Source organism: Giraffa tippelskirchi, chromosome 12 (genome assembly GCF_054371585.1).
Source record: "Giraffa tippelskirchi isolate mGirTip1 chromosome 12, T2T-mGirTip1v1.2.pri, whole genome shotgun sequence".
In the NCBI taxonomy this organism is placed as follows: domain Eukaryota; kingdom Metazoa; phylum Chordata; class Mammalia; order Artiodactyla; family Giraffidae; genus Giraffa; species Giraffa tippelskirchi.
Genome location: NC_137286.1, coordinates 88,738,746 through 88,758,058, shown reverse-complemented (window position 1 = coordinate 88,758,058; position 19,313 = coordinate 88,738,746). Strand labels below are relative to the sequence as shown.

The window sequence follows — 19,313 nt, the reverse complement described above, 5'->3', positions numbered from 1 at the left end:
GCTCTTAAGCAAAATTTAGGACAAGGCTTCCTTCTAGCGTCAAAAAACAATTGGGGGTGTCCACTCTTTTGGAGGGCACCACACTAAAGAGGCTGTCGCTGGGTTGATGGTTCTGTCAATCTGAGCCCTATTTAGGGACAAACAGATGGGGTCTCTTTATCTCCTCATTTTGTATCTATTTCTTAAGGTCCTCAAAAAAAAAAAAACTGCTTTGTCAGTAAATGCAAGTGATAAGCAAGGAAGAGTGTGGAAAGAGAATATTTCTAGGGCAAATTTTATTGAATAAACAATGTGGAAGCATTTTAGTAAACTGTAAAGCATTACACAGGCATGTGTGCTAAGTCACTTCAGTTGTGTCTGACTCTTTGGGACCCCATGGACTGTAGTCCACCAGGCTCCTCTGTCCATGGGATTCTCCAGGCAAGAATACTTGAGTGGGTTGCCATTTCCTTCTCCCGGGGATCTTCCAGACCCAGGAATTGAACCTAGGTCCCCTGCCTTGCAGGCAGATTCTTTACCGACTGAGCTATGAGGGAAGCCCACTGAAGTGGATGGCCATTCTCTTCTCCAGGGGATCTACCTAATCCAGGGATCAAACCCACATCTCTTACGTCTTGCATTGGCAAGCAGTTCTTTACCACTAGCATCACCTGGGTGAAGTCTAATTCCTGGGGCATTTAGCCTTGGGCAGTGCTCCTTTATATTTGCTAGAAGCCCTCTTTCTCTCTCTCTTAGCAAGAAGCCCTCAGCCAGCACAGTGAGGTAGAAGATGTCCCACCCATTGGTCTCTGCAGTGACAGGAAGGACAGCCCAAACCAGCTTCTACAGAGAAAGCCCTGGTGAGAGCCTTTCACAATGTTTGAAAAATAAAAGATTTCCGCAACCACACAGTCCTACATTAGAAACTCTTTCCCCTTAAAAATGCACACACACAGCCTACACACATGGACGTATATGCATACATATCCATATATACATACATGCAAACATATATACACACATATGCTTAGACATACACTTGAATATACACTCATGCACATGCATACACACACACACACATAGTCACACTTAAATCTCATACACACACATACATACACAATGCTGCCAGCTTACGGGAGGAGAGAGTGAGAGTCAGCTCTGACTTTTGTCTAACAAGAAGACATGGGTCATTTTCTCACCAGTGCAAACCAAAGGAAAATCAAGCTAGAAGTGATGGTGACTGTGGTCTTCAATGGTAGCTATGAGGACTTAGTCTCAGGATAATTTATTCTTCCTTGTTTCAGTGGTTTGGGAAATAAAAGACATTCAGAGGCCTTTTTTATTGATACTAAAAGCCATTTATACAGGTGGGAAAAGGTGGTTTTGCAGAATTTGAGGCATGTGTCCATGTGCTTAGGGAGAGAGAAAGCATATATCATCTGTGGTCTCTTTACAACAACTTTAGAAAATGATCTAAACACACACACACATGTTCTAAATCATACTTAAACAAGCCATATATTTAAATATTTCACTTGAAGTCTGTGACTTAATTTAGGTTCTTGACTCTTTTTCTTCTATCTTTAAAATATTTCAATAAAAGGAAGCTATACAACTTGAGTGAGTCACCCTCTCCCCTGAACAATATTATTCTGCGTTAGAATCAAAGACTAGCAGTTTCTTCTGTGTGTGCAAACAAACTATATATGAAGCAGGTCCTGTGGTTGGAAATTTGACTTTCCTTGACTAAAATTCCCAAGAGTTCTGACTGCCATGCAAGTCACAGTCAACTAAGATTTCACAGTTGTCAGCAATCAGAATTGTAACTGTTTCTCCCTCTTCATTCTGTCCGTCTGTCCTTCTTTCTCTCTCAATCTCTCTCTCACACACACACTTCTGGATAAAAGCTGGGTGATTACCTGATAAGCACTAACTGGCTATTTGATAGGTGATACTGGGATCAGTCTGCATGTAGATCAGGACAGCTGGAGTAGGCAGGCTGAAGCAGGGTCTTTCCCTAATTGGAAATCTGAGTGGGAGGTTGAGACATTATTTGGATTTGCTGTTCTGTTTTTGGAGATGAAGCAGGCCCATATACAGGTAGATCCCTTAGCAGCTATTTGAATTCAGCAGTCCTTGACATATCTATTTACTGAGACATAAAATAGAAGATTTTTAAAGACACATGTAATTCTCTCTCATCCTTTATGCAGCCTTTTGAGACATTTCATCAGGATAGCACACATTCTTTCTGGGGACTGTGGTAAATTACATACAGTCTTTACAGGCAATGAAAAGATCATAAGGAATCTGGGCTCTCGTAACTTCTTTGTGCCAGAATACCACTTTGATCCTCCTCTTATCTAATATTAACACATTAGATGAATTCCAAAATTGTCCAAGTCAAAGTTCTCAACTAGAAGGAAGGTAAACACTAAACACTTTTAAAAGGAAGGGGAATCTTTGTTCTAATCAAGTAATTCTTGATTAAAAACGTTGTGGATGTGAGAGGCAACTTGAATTGTAGAATAAATAGAAATTGGAAACTGACAAAACAAGTTTGCTTTTAGAAATCTGCTGCTTAAGCTCAGGGCCCCAAATAATGCAATAGTAATTATATATCCTTTAAGTTTTCCTCAAATAACATAGCTGTTTTGATTTTACTAATAGAATTGCTCATTTTTTTTTTTTGTTTGGATGTGCTATTAAATTTCTCTGCATCTTTGTCTATCCTTATTTCCTTTTTCTTTGATAATTAAAAAATGTAGAAATGTACCAAAATAATACAGCAAACATATACCTATACATGTATGATTTTTTAAAATTTGTTTTTAATGGAATATAATTGCTTTACAGTGTTGTGTTGGTTTCTGCTATACGACAACATGAATCAGCCATAAGCACACATATATCCCCCCCACCACTCCTCTAGGTCATCACAGAGTACCAGGCTGAGCTCCCTCTGTGATACAGCAACTTTCTGCTAGCTATTAATGTTTACACATCGTAATGTATCTATTTCAATGCTACTCTCTCAATTCGTCCCATCTTCTCCTTCCCTCGCTGTGTCCAAAATCCACTCTCTATGTTTGTGTTTCTATTCCTGCCCTGCAACTAGGTTCGTCAGTACCGTTTTTCTAGATTCCATATATATGTATTAATATATGATACTTTTTTTCTCTGACTGACTTCACTCTGTAGAACAGTCTCTAGGTTCATTCACCTCACAACAACTGACTCAATTTCATTCCTTTTGAGAGCTGAGTAATATTCCATTGTACATATGTACCACATCTTTATCCACTCATCTGTCAGTGGACATCTAGGTTACTTCCATGTTCTAACTATTGTAAACGGTACATATGTCTTTTTCAGTTACGGTTTTCTCAGGGTATATGCCTAAGAGTGGGATTGCCGCATCAGACAGTAGCTTTATTACTAGCTTTTAAAGGAATATTCATGCTGTTCTCCATAGTTGCTGTATAAATTTACATTTTTAATAATGTTCTCTGATTTTATAAATGAAGAAAAGAAATTTAAGTGCACTTTTATTTCATTCTTGCCTTCTCCCAGAGTGATATGTGCTATGGTGAATTCAGTGTGACTCTTTTCAAGTTAAATGTTTTTTTATCTGTAGAGTAACATAGCTATCTCTAAACAAGATACTGATTTTTAGTTTATATGAAACTTTATATGAATTTTAAAATGGTTAAGTCTCTTTGCAACTTGTGCTTTTTTTTCATTTAATATGATATTTTTCAGATCTGTGCATGTTGGCATAGTATATGTATAATTTCATTTTCTTCAACTGCTTTATCATCTATAATTTGAATATACCATATTTCAGGCATCTTTACTGCACTCTCAAATCTTTCCATCATGCTCTGTAGAACTCTGAAGACTTTCTTGTTCTCTGGAGATTTTCTTTCCCTCTTGCTCACTGGAAAGTACCCCAGCCCTGTGAACACTGCCTCTCAGGACCCCTCTGTCCTAGTTAATGCATTCTCTTCTCCAGGGGACTATTTCACTCCTGTTCTCTCCTCAAACATTATAGACCCCTTTACCTCACCATACCCTTAGATCATGATTGCCTCCTACTTTATTGATAAAATCAAAGTAATTAAAAGAAAACTCCTTCATTTTTCTACCACCAAACCTATATGACCACCCACCTAGTCTTCCTTCCTTTCTAACATGAGTGAAGTGTTTGTTTCCATCTAAAGGCAACCTCTTGTACACCAAAGCCATGTCCTATTGCCTATTTAAGACATGGCACCTACACCTGTCCTTCAGTCTTTTACATCATTAACTTCCTTCTCTCTTCTGGGTCATTCCCAACAGTATACAAATATGCTATAGTAAACATCATAAAACTTTCCTAGGCTCTATGTTTTCCTCCTACAACTCTCTAGGCTCAGCTTTTCTTTTATAGTAAATCTCCTGCAAACAGTTGTCTGCATTCAATGTCTCTACCTCTCTGCAGGCATTCACTCCTCTATCTATGCCAGTCCCCAAAGTTTACTGAGATTATACTTAATGATGTTACCAGTCTTGCCAAATCTAATAGCCAACTTCTATTTCTCATTTTATTTCAGCATAATAACTACCTTCTTGTTGAAGACATTTTATTAACTTGGTTTCTAAGACATCAAACTGTATATCTTTTCCTCATTTCTCACTGATTTCTAATTCTCAGTTACCTGTAATGATTCACCTCTTATTCATGAGCTCTAATTACTGAACGTTCTCTGGGCTCAGTCCTTGGCTCTCTTCCCTTTCTTTTTCAATCGAAGATATCACATTTCTTATATGCATTTGGTGTGGAATCTGCTAGAGTTACAATGGGGGCAGGACTGTAAGAAGAGTCCTGAAGATTCAGTCTTCTGAGTATCAGGTCTACATTACTTGTATTGTTTTGATTAGTTAACATAAAGCTGATGATTTTATTTACACTGCAAGCAAAATTTTTCATGTTTTCTAATATATTTTATAGAATAAATTAATGTTACATACTCCATGTACAGCCCAGTTAAGATGAAAGGTTAAATTTCTGGGAAATTACATATCCTTGGAAATTCTTGCTTTCCATAAATAAGAGGCAGAGCATGATGAGATTCAGTCTCCCATAGTGTTCTCTGTCCCTTGATTATGGTCCCAGGATGTTAATATTCTCTGCATTATTTTTTTTTAATCTTTCTGAGAATAATAATAAGGGTAATATTTTGAGAATTTATGACTCAAACTCTTTCCTTCTAAGCTTTATTCTTTATAAAAAACGTGATCTAAAGTGTTTCATTTTAATGAATTGAAAAATTTTGTGTTTAATTTTTATTTGCTTCCTGTCCACACTTTGGTGGTGATTCTTATCTAGCTCAATGACTTTATATATCATTTACAGCTTGAGGACTCCACATTTCTAATCCTAATGTGGACCTCTCCCCTAAATTCTATGCTTATATACTCAATTACCTCTTTGGTATTTGAATACCTAATAGGAAACTCAAACATAACATATTTAAGAACTCCTGAATTATACCCCACTCATTCTTTTTTCATCTCATTAGAGGCATCACAATTCACCTTGTTGCTGAGATCAAAACTGCAAATATTGTAATATTCTCTTATGTTCCTGTCATAGTACATATCCATTCCACTGGATAGTATTATGTTTTACCTTCAAAACATATTCTTCCCTGGGTTGGGAAGATCCCCTGGAGAAGGGAAAGGCTACCTACTCCAGTATTCTGGCCTGGAGAATTCCATGGACTGTATAGCCCATGGGGTCGCAAAGAATCGGACACAACTGAGCAACTTTCACTCACTTACCTTCAAAACATATTGTGAATCCACCTACTTTTAACCAACTCTGTTGTGTCTGACCATCCAAGTTAACTTAATCTCTTGCTCCCTAACATCTCCTTCTTGCCACTCTACTCAATCTACACAGCAGACCGAATGATTTTTTTAAGCACAAATAACAATCTGTTAACCTTTACCTAAAACCCATCCGTGTCATCCCACAGTGCTCAAAAGAAAATTCATATTCCTTAGAACAATCTTTAAGACATTACATGCCCAGCTCTGCCAATATCTTTGACTTTCTTTCCATCCACTCACAACTCTGCTTACCTGTTTCAGCTTTCGGGTCTTCCAGCCACTCCTCAAACATGCCAACTTCATTTTCCCTTCAATATGGGTTTCTTTTCCATCCCCTCTTCCTGTCATGTTGCTGCTCTAGATCTTACAAGTCTTCATTCAGGCATCTGATTAAATGTGACCATTTCAATGAGACACTTTGCAGTTACTGTCTGTTAAAATTTTCAACCTGATCATTACTCTCCATTGCCTTATAACCATTCAAAAGTATAGGGTATATTTATGTGTTTTAATTTTCTATTTCTACTATGAGGGAAGAAACTTGATACATTTTGTGCATTACTGTATTCCCAACACAGTACAGGGCACATTTAAGTACATATGATAATTAAGTGGACCAATGAATGTGAGGACTTTAAAACATAACTCAAAAATACCTAACACTCCCCCCATTAAGAACATGGAATCCATGTCCCCTTTTCTTGAATATGGACTAATAGAATATGGCAGAAGTTATGCTGTGCTAGTTTTTCAGCTGAGGCCTTTAAAGAATGGAAGCTTATATTTAATATATTTTGGGGGTACTCATAGAACCCCAAAATCATTCTGTAAGAAAACAATGAGTCATACAGAGAAAGCACATACAGTTGTTCTTGTAATCATGCTACCTGAGGTTCCAATCAATAGCCCATTATCAATTTCCAGATCTGAGAGTGAGCAAGTGTTCAAATAGCCTCCAGCCATTGAATGACCCTTACCCTTCAAACTCTCAGCTTATGCTGCATAGAGCAGAGATAAACTTTCCTTTCAAAGTGTTTTCCAAATTGAAAGTTTGTGAGCAAAATAAATGATTGTTCTTGGTTTGAATCGTTCAGGATTAGGATGTAGCAGTAGATAACTGGAACAATGAGCAAAAGACTAATCTATATTCAGCATTACTTAGGATTGGACTTCCCTGGTGGCTCAGGCAGTAAAGTATCCATCTGCAAGGCAGTAAACAGGTTCCATCCCTGGGTCAGGAAGATTCCCTAGAGAAGGAAAGGGCAACCCACTCCAGTATTCTTTGCCTGGGAAATTCCGTGGACAGAAGAGCCTGGCAGGTTACAGTCCACGGGGTCAGAAAGAGTCAGACACAACTGAGCAACTAAGCATGCATGCGCTATAGGATTATTGTTGAGCAAGTGGCCCATTATCAAGGGGAGAAATCTGCATGCCTCTGTCCCCTGCACAGTGGCATCAGAATTGCCAAGGGGAACAATGTAGTCAAGCCCTGGATGGAACAGCACTTTCCTCACATAGAGAAGAGAAGGCAAGTTCAGCTTCAGTAGTGGGCATTGGTTCCCCTATAGGCAGTGAGTCCCTCTCAGCAACTTTCAGGACAGCACAGGGAACTCTACTCAGTGCTCTGTCGTGACCTAAATGGGAAGGAAATCCAAAAAAGGGAATATATGTAAACATATAGCTCATTCACTTTGCTGTACAGCAGAAACTAACAACATTATAAAGCAACTATACTCAGGAAGAGTTTCTTTTAAACAAAAGGCAATTAATTTGGATATTCCACTCTGGTGAGGCAGCAGAAGGACACTGCCCTCTCCCCTCTGGGGACAGATATAATAGTGGGGTGGGCTAGGTGCCATGTGACGCACATGCTTAAGTAAGGCAAAGGAGCACATACTGAGTTTGAAACTGGGAAAGATATTCCTACTGAAGGTGACAATTCTAACACAGTCTATGAGGACTCTTTCAATAAGAAACTGTTCAGGACCCAAGGTCCAGTCTCATGTGGTTGAATAGGGGGTGAGTCACTGCATGCATAAGGCTGCCTTTCCCTACAGTTACTTATGCGGATATTTTACTTGTGACCTTGCATAAGCGCAACTGGTCTGTCTTTTCTTTTGCTTTTAAGTTTGTGATGGAATGAGTGTGGCAGACTAATCTGCCACTCATAGCAGTGGCAAAATCCAGATTAAAAAATAAATTCGGAAGGCATCAGTGAGTTGCTCAGGTGTAGTGGGGTGGAACACACAAAAACAAAAAAGAAACAAAAACTAGTATGACTAACATGAAGAGCATGAAAGGACAAAAAGATAGGACACTGAAAGATGAACTCCCCAAGTGGGTAGGTGCCCAATATGCTATGGAAGATCAGTAGAGAAAAAACTCCTGAAAGAATGAAGAGACGGAGCCAAAGAGAAAACAACACCCAGCTGTGGATGTGACCGGTGATGGAAGTAAAGTCCGATGCTGTAAAGAGCAATATTGCATAGGAACCTGGAATGTTAGGTACATGAATCAAGGCAAATTAGAAGTGGTCAAACAGGAGATGGCAAGAGTGAACATCGGCGTTTTAGAAATCAGTGAACTAAAACGGACTGGAATGGGTGAATTTAACTCAGATGATCATTATATCTACTACTGTGCGCAAAAATCCCTTAGAAGAAATGGAGTAGCCATCATAGTCAACAAAAAAATCCAAAATGCAGTACTTGGATGCAATCTCAAAAATGACAGAATGATTTCTGTTCGTTTCCAAGGCAAACCATTCAAAATCACAGTAATCCAAGTCTATGCCCAGACTAGTAATGCTGAAGAAGCTGAAGTTGAACAGTTCTATGAAGACCTACAAGACCCTCTAGAACTAACACACAAAAAAAGATGTCTTTTTCATTATAGGGGACTGGAATGCAAAAGTAGGTAGTCAAGAGATACCTGGAGTAACAGGTAAATTTGGCCTTGGAGTACAAAATGAAGCAGGTCAAAGTCTAACAGAGTTTTGCGAAGAGAACGCACTGGTCATAGCAAACACCCTCTTCCAACAACACAAGAGAAGGCTCTACACATGGACATCACCAGATGGTTAAAACCAAAATCAGATTGATTATATTCTTTGCAGCCAAGATGGAGAAATTCTATACTGTCAGCCAAAACAAGACCAGGAGCTGACTGTGGCTCAGATTATGAACTCCTTATTTCCAAATTCAGATTTAAATTGAAGAAAGTGGGGAAAACCACTAGACCATTCAGGTATGACCTAAATCAAATCCTTTACGTTTATACAGTGGAAGTGACTGACAAATAGATTCAAGAGGTTAGATCTGATAAGAGTGCCTAAAGAACTATGGACGGAGGTTCATGATATTGTTCAACAGGCAGTGATCAAAACCATTCCCAAGAAAAAGAAATGCAAAAAGGCAAAATGGTTGCCTGAGGAGGCCTTACAAATAGCTGAGAAAAGAAGAGAAGCTAAAGGCAAAGGAGAAAAGAAAAGATATACCCATTTGAATTCAGAATTCCAAAGAATAGCAAGGAGGGATAAGAAAGCCCTCTTCAGTGATCAGTGCAAAGAAATAGAGGAAAATAATAGAATGTGAAAGACTAGAGTTCTCTTCAAGAAAATTAGAGATACCAGGGGAACATTTCATGCAAAGATGGGGTGAATAAAGGACAGAAATGGTATGGACCTAACGGAAGCAGAAGATATTAAGAAGAAGTGGCAAGAATATACAGAAGAACTGGACAAAAAAGATCTCCATGGCCCAGATAACCACGATGATGTGATCACTCTTGAGCCAGACATCCTGAAATGTGAAGTTAAGTGGGCCTGAGGAAGCCTCACTATGAACAAAGCTAGTGGAGGTGATGGAATTCCAGATGAGCTAATTCAAATCCTAAAAGATGATGCTGTGAAAGTCCTGCACTGAATGAATTTGGAAAATTAAGCAGTGTCCACAGGACTGGAAAAGGTCAGGTTTCATTCCAGTCCCAAAGAAGACCTATGAGAAAAAATGTTCAAACTATTGCACAATTGCACTCATCTCACACGCTAGCAAAGTAATGCTCAAAATTCTCCAAGCCAGACTTCAACAGTACGTGAACCATGAACTTCCAGATGTTCAAGCTGGATTTAGAAAAGGAAGAGGAACCAGAGATCAAATTGCCAACATCTGGTGGATCATCGAAAAAGCAAGAGAGTTCCAGAAAAACATCTACTTCTGCTTTATTGACTACACAAAAGCCTTTGACTGTGTGGATCACAACAAAGTGTTAAAAATTCTGAAATAAATGGGCATACCAGACCACTTGACCTGCCTCCTGAGAAATCTGTATTCAGGTCAAGAAGCAACAGTTAGAACTGGACGTGGAACAACAGACTGGTTCCAAACTGGGAAAGGAGTATGTCAAGGCTGTATATTGTCACCTTGTTTATTTAACTTATATGCAGAGTACATCATGTGAAATGCCAGGCTGGATGAAGCACAAGCTGGAATCAACATTGCTGGGAGAAACGGCAATAACCTCAGATATGCAGATGATACCACCCTTATGGCAGAAAGTGAAAAAGAACTAAAGAGCCTCTTGATAAAAGTGAAAGAGGAGAGTGAAAAAGTTGGCTTAAAACTCAACATTCAGAAAACTAAGATCATGGCATCTGGCCTCATCACCTCATGGCAAATAGATGGGGAAACAATGGAAACAGTGACAGACTTTATTTTCTTGGGCTCCAATATCACTGCAGATGGTGACTGCAACCTTGAAATTAAAAGACACTTGCTCCTTGGAAGAAAAGCTACGACCAACTTAGCATATTAAAAAGCAGAGACATTACTTTGCCAACAAAGCTCCATCTAGTCAAAGCTATGGTTTTTCCAGCAGTCATGTACGGATGTGAGAGTTGGACTTTAATATAAAGAAAGCTGAGCGCCGATGAGCACTGACGAATTGATGCTTTTGAACTGTGGTGTTGGAGAAGACTCTTGAGAGTCCCTTGGACTGCAAGGAGATCCAACGAGTTAGTCCTAATAAAATCAGTCCTGAATATTCATTAGAAGGACTGATGCTGAAGCTGAAACTCCAATTCTTTGGCCACCTGTTGCGAAGAACTGACTCATTGGAAAAGACACTGATGATGGGAAAGATTGAAGGCAGCAGAAGGGGATGACAGAGGATGAGATGGTTGGATGGCATCACCAACTCGATGGACAGGAGTTTGAGTAAGCTCCAGGAGTTGGTGATGGACAGGGATCCTGGCGTGCTCTGGTCCATGGAGTTGAAAAGAGTCAGACACGACTGAGTGAACTGAAGTATGACCAAGATTTTGAGAAGGTAACTGCAGAAATAGCTAATATTTTCTGTTCTGTTGAGGTATTTTATTCTTTTGAGGTATTTTCCGATTCTTCGCTTGGAGTGAGATACTGATAATCAGAGGGACTGCTAATGAAAGGTAGAAACATCAACAGAACTTTTGGCAACTCCATAGAGCCAAGGACGTAAAAGTTGGAAGTCAAAGTAGCCAGGATGTGAGGGTCTAATTTTTAGAATGAAAAGAGGTGTGATGAATTGACTCTGAGACTTGGCACTGTTTCCCCTGAGGTGTGGCTGAATTCTTAAACTGCACAGCACAAGAAACCAAACAGCCAAACTCTGAAACATATGTGAGAGTTTTAAGACTCATGGTGTCAAGAAGACAAAATTTAAAGTTCAGGACATACCAGAAAGGAAAAGTTTTGTAAATATCCTAAACTCTGAGATAGGACACTTAGGTAGTTAAACCCCAAGAGTGGAGATTACTCAGAAATAAACAGAAAATTACAAAGAAGTTAACTTGAGTTAAGCTCTGTCTCTGATTGGTTAGCATGACCTTATCCTTTCTACTGCTTACACAAGAATAGAATAACCTTCTCTGGAAAAAGTAAAGTTATCCAGATCCTCTAAAAGTTTACTAACATATGTCTGGAATTTATTCAAAAACTACTAGCCAAACAAAATAATAAGACAAAAGAAAAGCAACAATAGAAACAGACTGTCATCTGACAAGAATATTCAAGTAATTGTTATAAACTTGAGAAAATAAATGAGAAGATGGAGAATTTTATTAGGAAAACATAATCTTATAAAAAATCAAATGAAAATTACAGAACTGATAATTTAAATAACTAAAATTAAGAACTAGATTGGTTTAATGATAAATTGGACAAAAGAGAAGATTAGTAAATGGAAGATAAGTCAGTCAGTTAATATTTAGAATGAAATATGGAGGGCCAAATGGATGAAAAATATAGAGAATCATAACAATCAAAAATAAGAATCATAACAGTAATAGTGAAAAATCTAACAGGTACTTAACATATAAGAGTTCAAGAAGAGAAATGAAAGAGAATGAGACACAAGAATTGTTTAAAGTAATAATGGCTAAGCTTTTATGTTAATAGATACATCAAGAAGCAGGTGCAGGAAGTCTTACAAATCTAAGGGGAAAATACAAAGAAAGCAATCCCAAACTGTTAAAAACCTAAAAAAAAAAAAAGCAATAATTATTGTAAAGCAGCTGAAAAATGATATGCTATACAAAGAAAAACCAAGAAAAGTTAATGTGACTGTAGTACCAGATAAGATTTTAAATATTTTGTGTCTGGTTATGTACAGTACAGTTAGACCCTAATATTCCCTGGTTCTCCATCTGCAGGTTTAACCATGGTGGGCTGTGTACTCTGTTCAGGATCTGTGGTTGGCTGAATCATTGAATGCACAACCCTGCACATATTGAAGGCTGATTATAAGACTTGAGCAACAGCAGATTTTGGTGGACATGGGTTCTAGAACCACTCTTTCGGAGATAGACTGGTTCCAGGAGCTCTGACTATCAAAATATGTCTGTTGTATAAAGTATAGAGCTCTGAAAATCTTTACCCTTTTATTGAATGACTTAGTCCCTTCAGGTATAATGTAACCAGTGGTACATGGAGGTTAATATTTACCATCTTAGAATTGTCTACTATTTTTTTCTGTTTCAACTTCTTTTTCTCTCCTTATCTATGTTGAGTATTTTTATTAGTTCATTTTATTAGCTTACAAGTTACACATTCTTTCAGTGGTTATGCTAGATATATGTGTATATCTCTATGTCACATGTTTGACTTACTAAAATTAATAAGTTCTAATTTGTTATACATCTACTAACATAGGTTTAAAATACATAAGGTGCGAAATACAAAAATAAATAAGTAAAAGTTATCAATCACAGTGGGAAACTTTAACTTCTTTCAATAACAAAATGTAACTAAACGTATAAGTATATAACTAAACATTCCTGGGTCAGGAAGATTCGCTGGAGAAGGGATAGGCTACCCACTCCAGTATTCTTGGCCTTCCCTGGTGGTAAAGAATTCACCTGCAATGCAGGAGACCTGAGTTCGATCCCTGGGTTGGGAAGATCCCCTGGAGAAGGGAATGGCTACCCACTCCAGTATTCTTGCCTGGAGAATTCCATGGAATATATAGTCCACGGGGTTGCAAAGAGTCGGACATGACTGAGCAACTTTTACTTTCACTTTTTAAACATATAAGATATTCATAGAGCTATTCAGCACTATACAAATCCAGACTAAAAACAAAAAGGAAAACATGAATATCAACAGCAGAATGGATAAATTATAAATTTATAGATATTGTATAGTAATTGGAATGAATGAACTGCTACATGCAACACAAATCAATCTTACGAACAGAATATTGAGTAAAGGAAGCCAAAAACAAAAGATGACATATAATTTGATTTAAAAGTCAAAAACAGGCAAGCTCATTTATGGCAAGAAGATTCACAATAGTTATTATCTTTGGGGAAGGAAGTGACTGAGGGGATGTGTATTAATAATAGGAGTGTCTGTGATGCTGATCATATTCCACTTCTCAATCTGAACTTGCGGAAAGTAAAGACACTGTCAGCCAGGGGTTGACAGCTCAGCGTTTATTTTTATGTTGGCATCTCTATGGCATGGTCAACATTCTCTTAGCACTCTGTCCAGCATTTTGAGATGATAATCGATAACGGGGGAAGAGGCACAGTGAGGGGGGTGTAACAAAGTCACAGTGCAGAAGTGCAAGCTGATAGACCATGGCAGTGATTTTTAAAATAGAGTCTGCACCTGAGGAATTTATTGAACATGCAGATTCCTGGGTACAGCCCCTAGAGAGCATGATTCATTGTCTGAACTAATATCCAGGAATGAGTATTTTTACAAACACTCCAGGAAATTCTAACACAGGTGATTTAAAGACCAGTCTACAGTCCACGGGCTTGCAAAGAGTCAGATATGACTGAGTGACTACTGCATACTCATGCATGTACTTCAAGGTGCTCCTTAATAGAGGGAACACTTAGGTTACAAAAGTATAGAACCCCCACATAAAATACTGTAATAACTTATAAGTATTCACTTTGAGCTACAGTCTTGATCATATAGCCTGTTTTCTCATAGATTTCCTATAGGGTGTCTTTAAGTTCTACTCCTTCAGACTACTTTGGAAAGCAAATCATAACCTGAGTGACGAGCTTTTGAAAGACAAGTTATTATAAGACAAATCTTAAATCTGCTCTAATTTAAAGATGGAAATTATTTAAAACTTTGGTTTTTCACTTCTGATAATAAGTTATTTGCTACATACAACACAACTGGTCACAACGCAAGCTTGTCATAATAGTCTGGTTGATGATCCTGGGTGTACTCATTTATGTAAGAGGAGACTCCCAGTCAAGTTTGAAGAAAACAGCTCAAAAAGCCATTCTTCAGGGAAGTTAGAAATCTCTGGACAGTATTACTGATAAAAAGAAAACCCTGCTGTAAAGCTAAGGTCTTTTTGCAACTCCATGTTAGAGATGAGATAACCAAATAATAACAGAAGCTGTGACTGTCCTAAGAATACACAGGGATGGGGTAGGCATTATAGTACTCATCTCCTCTTACCTGTATGAGGATTTTTGTGACAACTGGCTAATTTTGTTCAACATTCTCTTCTGCTTCCAGTGATTCTTATTTCACTTGAGTCCCTCTTATTTCTTTGGTTAATATTGGTGCATGCTCAGTTGCTGAGTCACGTCCGACTCTTTGAGATCCCATGGACTGTAGCCCACCAGGCTCCTCTGTGCATGGGATTTCCCAGGCAAGAATAGTAAAGTGGGTTGCCATTTCTTACTCCAGGGTATCTTCCCAACTTAGGGATTGTACCCATGTCTCCTGCATTGACAGGAGAATTCTTTACCACTATGCCTCTGAATTTGCACATATAACATTTATATGAAATCCTTATGTGAAGAATCGCTTTCAAGAATGACTTTAAATATACAAAAAACACACAAACTAAGAATTTTAAAAAAACATACAAAAATTTCTGCAATTTTTAACCCATGTAAAATACTTCACGTTTAAATTCAAGGGATATTTGATCCAAGTGTATGTGTACTTACCTAACATAAATGCTAACATTCTACAAATGATCTTCAGATACCTGTTCTCAAAAAAAGAAAATAAAAAGTCTTTACCACTAAAAAGTAATTAGAAGTCATCTTACCTAAAAGTAGTTTTCAGTTAGTTGTGCAGTTACAGGGAAAACATTTGCAAGCCTGAAATAGCACTGTTTACCTTTTCAAATAGTGTACTATCAATATTCCTTGGTAATCTTCCTTTGACGTTTAAAATTCATTCTTATCTCTTCAAGTATACTTGAAATTGTTTAGTAGTGGATGAAAAACCAGGGTGCAAACCTGGGAAGCATAAAGCAGAGTTTCTGAAAGATTTACCCCCAATATCTGCACCAGCATTCACTGACCAGCTATTTACAGTTACACTGGGATGGTGAACAAGATTGTTCAGGTTTTTCTGTAACATGATGTGGAAAAACCCGAGCCAACTTCCTTGCCAGCCCAGTGCTTTCAGGTCCCCATTCAGCAGTGGCTGGCTGGCATCTCTGGGAGTCAGCCCACTCATCTCAGTTTTTAACCTGCCCACACTCACCATGGGTGGTTCTTGTTCACTCTGATTAAATAATTTAATTCAGATTAAATAGCAAATAACCGAGAGGCCAAATTGGGCAGGTGTTATCCTAGCAGGGTCTCATTTCAGAAAAAACCATCATCTGTGTCTTCGTGGCTGTGTGTGTGTGTGGGTGGGTGTGTGTGGGGGTGTGGGTGTGTGTGTGTGTGTGGTTGCCCACAAGGAAGAAGAGCATGCTGGCCCGGGGGAGCTGGGAAGAGGGAGCAGGGATCTTTCTCGGTGGGAGGCACAGTAGATGCAGAGTAGGCCAAGTGGGGAGTAGATGAAAAGGAATTTGATGTTTTCTTTCTAATCATTTTAAGGTAGGTAGTTAAAGATGGGGGTATAGCTTTTTTTCAGGTAAATGAGCTAGAACTAACTAGGCGGCAGCAGTACATAGGAACCCCAGTGAGCATCCATTCTTAATCCATTGAGAAATGTAAATGCTCTCCTTAAATCAGCATAAGGACGACTGAAGTTAAATTGAGCAGTAATTGGTAAGAATAGTGGAAAATTAGTCAAAAGTAACCAGACTACCTCAGCACTTTACATTTAAAAATCCTGTTTTAATTTGGATACATCCTTAAGTGTGTGATAAAATGTCTATTTTGGGGGTTTGATTATTTTTATTTCAGGCTTCCCTGGTAGCTCAGTTGGTAAAGAATCCACCTGCAATGCAGGAGACCCCAGTTTGATTGATTCCTGGGTCAGGAAGATCCACTGGAGAAGGGAATGGCAACCCACTCCAGTATTCTTGGGCTTCCCTGGTGGCTCAGCTGGTAAAGAATCCACCCAAAATGCGGGAGACCTGGGTTTGATCCCTGGTTTGGGAAGATCCCCTGGAGAAGGGAAAGGTTACTTTAATTAATTAATTTATTTATTTTTTATTTTATTGTTATTTCTAATTAACAAGATTTTAAATTAAAATGTTAAAATTTTAATTAGATTTTTAATTAACTAATAAAATTAGTTATTTTATTTATTAGTTACTCTATTTCAATAACTAATACATAAGGAGATAGAAAGGTAAATCTCCAAACGATTTAGAAAAAGAAAATGTCAGGAACACATGGACCATGTATTCTTAGCATATACCAACCTAGGTCTTACCCACATCAGAAGTGACTCAGGAAAATTGAATATAAAGCTAACGATACTCCTAAAAAGGGGCCCAGTAAGGGAAAAATAGTTCATTTGTCATGAGATCAAGGAACAAAGGATATACTGTATCTGATATTAACCCTCAAAGTATTCTTAGAGTTAAGTCACAGAGAGAGCAGCCCCTGGGCTCTTCTCCCAACAAAGCCCTTGCAGAATTCATACTTGAAAATGTCAGGTTACATTCCTAGGCTGTTATTACTTGACAGATCAGATTTACCTAATGTACACACTTTCCTCCATTGTCTTATAAATCACAGAGAATGCACAAATGTTTTCTAAGTACTAGTGAAAGCTAGAACTATCCTCTCAGTTGTCAATTAAAATCTAAGAAGAGGCAAGTCACCAACCATTTAGATCTCTCTCATATTTCTAACTCAAAAAAGAAAACCTATTCCTTATAAAGGAGAAGGAAACGGCAACCCACTCCAGTATTCTTGACTGGAGAATCCCGTGGACAGAGGAGCCTGGCAGGCTACCGTCCATTGGGTCACAGAGAGTCAGACACAACTGAGTGACTAAACAACAATTCCTTATAAAATGTTTTGCTTTATTTTTAGCGTGTGTTGGCAGTAGAAGATAGGAATATGGTTACCATCTCAGGCAGACTCTGGTTAGAAAATGAATTCTCATCTCAGCCCTCCCTTTACGAATCGCATGAACTTATGCAAGTCACTACCCTGTTGTCTGGCTCTCCCAAACCAAGGGTTCCTCTTTTCTGCCTCTCAAGAATAGCATATGATCATTAATAAATTTTTTTGAAAGGTTAAAGTAGTATACAAATGGCATGTCTAACATAACCTTTGTCAGACGAAACAGGAACTGAGGATTTAGGAAGTTGGAAATTTCCTCCCCAGGCTGAGCTATGAGCAAGCGAAAGTCTGTCATGTCCAACTCTCTGCGACATCATGTAGCCCGCCAGCCTCCTCTGTCCACGCGATTCTCCAGGCAAGAATATTCGAGTGGGTTATCATTCCCTTCTCCAGGGGCTCTTCCCGACCTAGGGATCGAACCCAGGTCTCTTGCTTTGCAGGCAGATTCTTTACCACCTGAGACACTGCCGCCCGTGAGAAAGGACAGTGGTGGAGCAGGCTGTGTCAGTGCTGGCACATGGATAGCACGAGGCAGTGATAAAAGTCCACCTTCAAAACAACATCAACTGCCTGTGAACTATAGGCCAGAAACAAAGAGGGTCAATGACCAGCAGTGGCCTTTGTTTCCAGTAAGTAGCAAATATCAGGAAAAGAGAGAATCAGAAGGTGGATAGAATATTCAATGTCCAGCTGAGTCTCTAAGCCAGAGGAGAAGGGGTATGAGAGCTTTCCCAGAATGTCAGGCCTGTTATATAGGCACAAAAGCTCACTTAAGACCAAGTGAAAGGTTTAACTATAAACTGTTCATGGCTCCTAGCCACGGCCCTGGATGATAAAGAGCTGAGGGCCTTCCACACGTGGCACGCTGCTCAAACTCAACAAATGCAGGAGACTTAAAATTGTTAGACAAAGTAAATGAATGTTAAAGTGGTTCTTTAGAAGAGTTCTTAGTTCTCCTTTGGCCCCATGTGAAGGTTCTGTTCTAGGGCAGACTTTAATAAAGACAGGACAGCCAATCAGTTCCATTACCAAGAATTTGAAAGGTCAAATGCCTGAAGGTGGCTGCTTTGGGTGAGTGAATGAGGAGTCAGGAACAGGATTCTGCAACCTGTAGAGGAAAAAGTAGACACCTGCTTCTAATAGAGACAGTCCAAAGAGAGCCCCTAGGTTTTCCTGCGGAAGGGAGTGATGGGCACTGTTTGCAGTCTCCATGTAAGCTCAGATTGGCAGGCTTTCTCTGATCGTATTTCAGTTTCTATGAGAGAAAAAGTCCTCCTCAACCTCAATAACAAAGCACCTCCATCAATGAACTGGGCCTGGTTTCATGGAAGACACTTTCTCTAGGTCCTGAGGTCCTCTCTAGTAGAAAACCATCACACAGACCTGAAGGAGTGCTGGACTGAAGGGCAGGTTGCAGGACCTCAGCCCTGACTCGTGACCACATTGGGTTGATCACACAGTCTCTCACTTGGCTTTCCTGTCCTCCACGTGGGACTGAAATCCATGCTATCTTTTTCTTGTAATCTCTCTGGCAACCTAGCCCATTGATGAGTGCTCATTAAATGCTTATTGACAGACTAAAGCCCTTACTTGAGAGGGACCTGTGGACAAGCACCTTTTAGTTGGAGAAACATGATCGACATCTAATCAAGCTTTGCGATAGGGGTGACTATGACAC

General features: G+C 38.9%; 1 protein-coding gene across 1 annotated transcript in view; it reads left to right on the top strand.

Moving 5' to 3' along the window:
• Positions 1–19,313, top strand: part of LOC145528632 (uncharacterized) — a 283,959-nt gene that overhangs the window by 15,936 nt on the left and 248,710 nt on the right. The window contains exon 4 of the mRNA XM_081547285.1: positions 736–839. Coding sequence (XP_081403411.1) covers positions 736–839 — 104 coding nt within the window. The remainder of the gene's footprint in view (positions 1–735; positions 840–19,313) is intronic.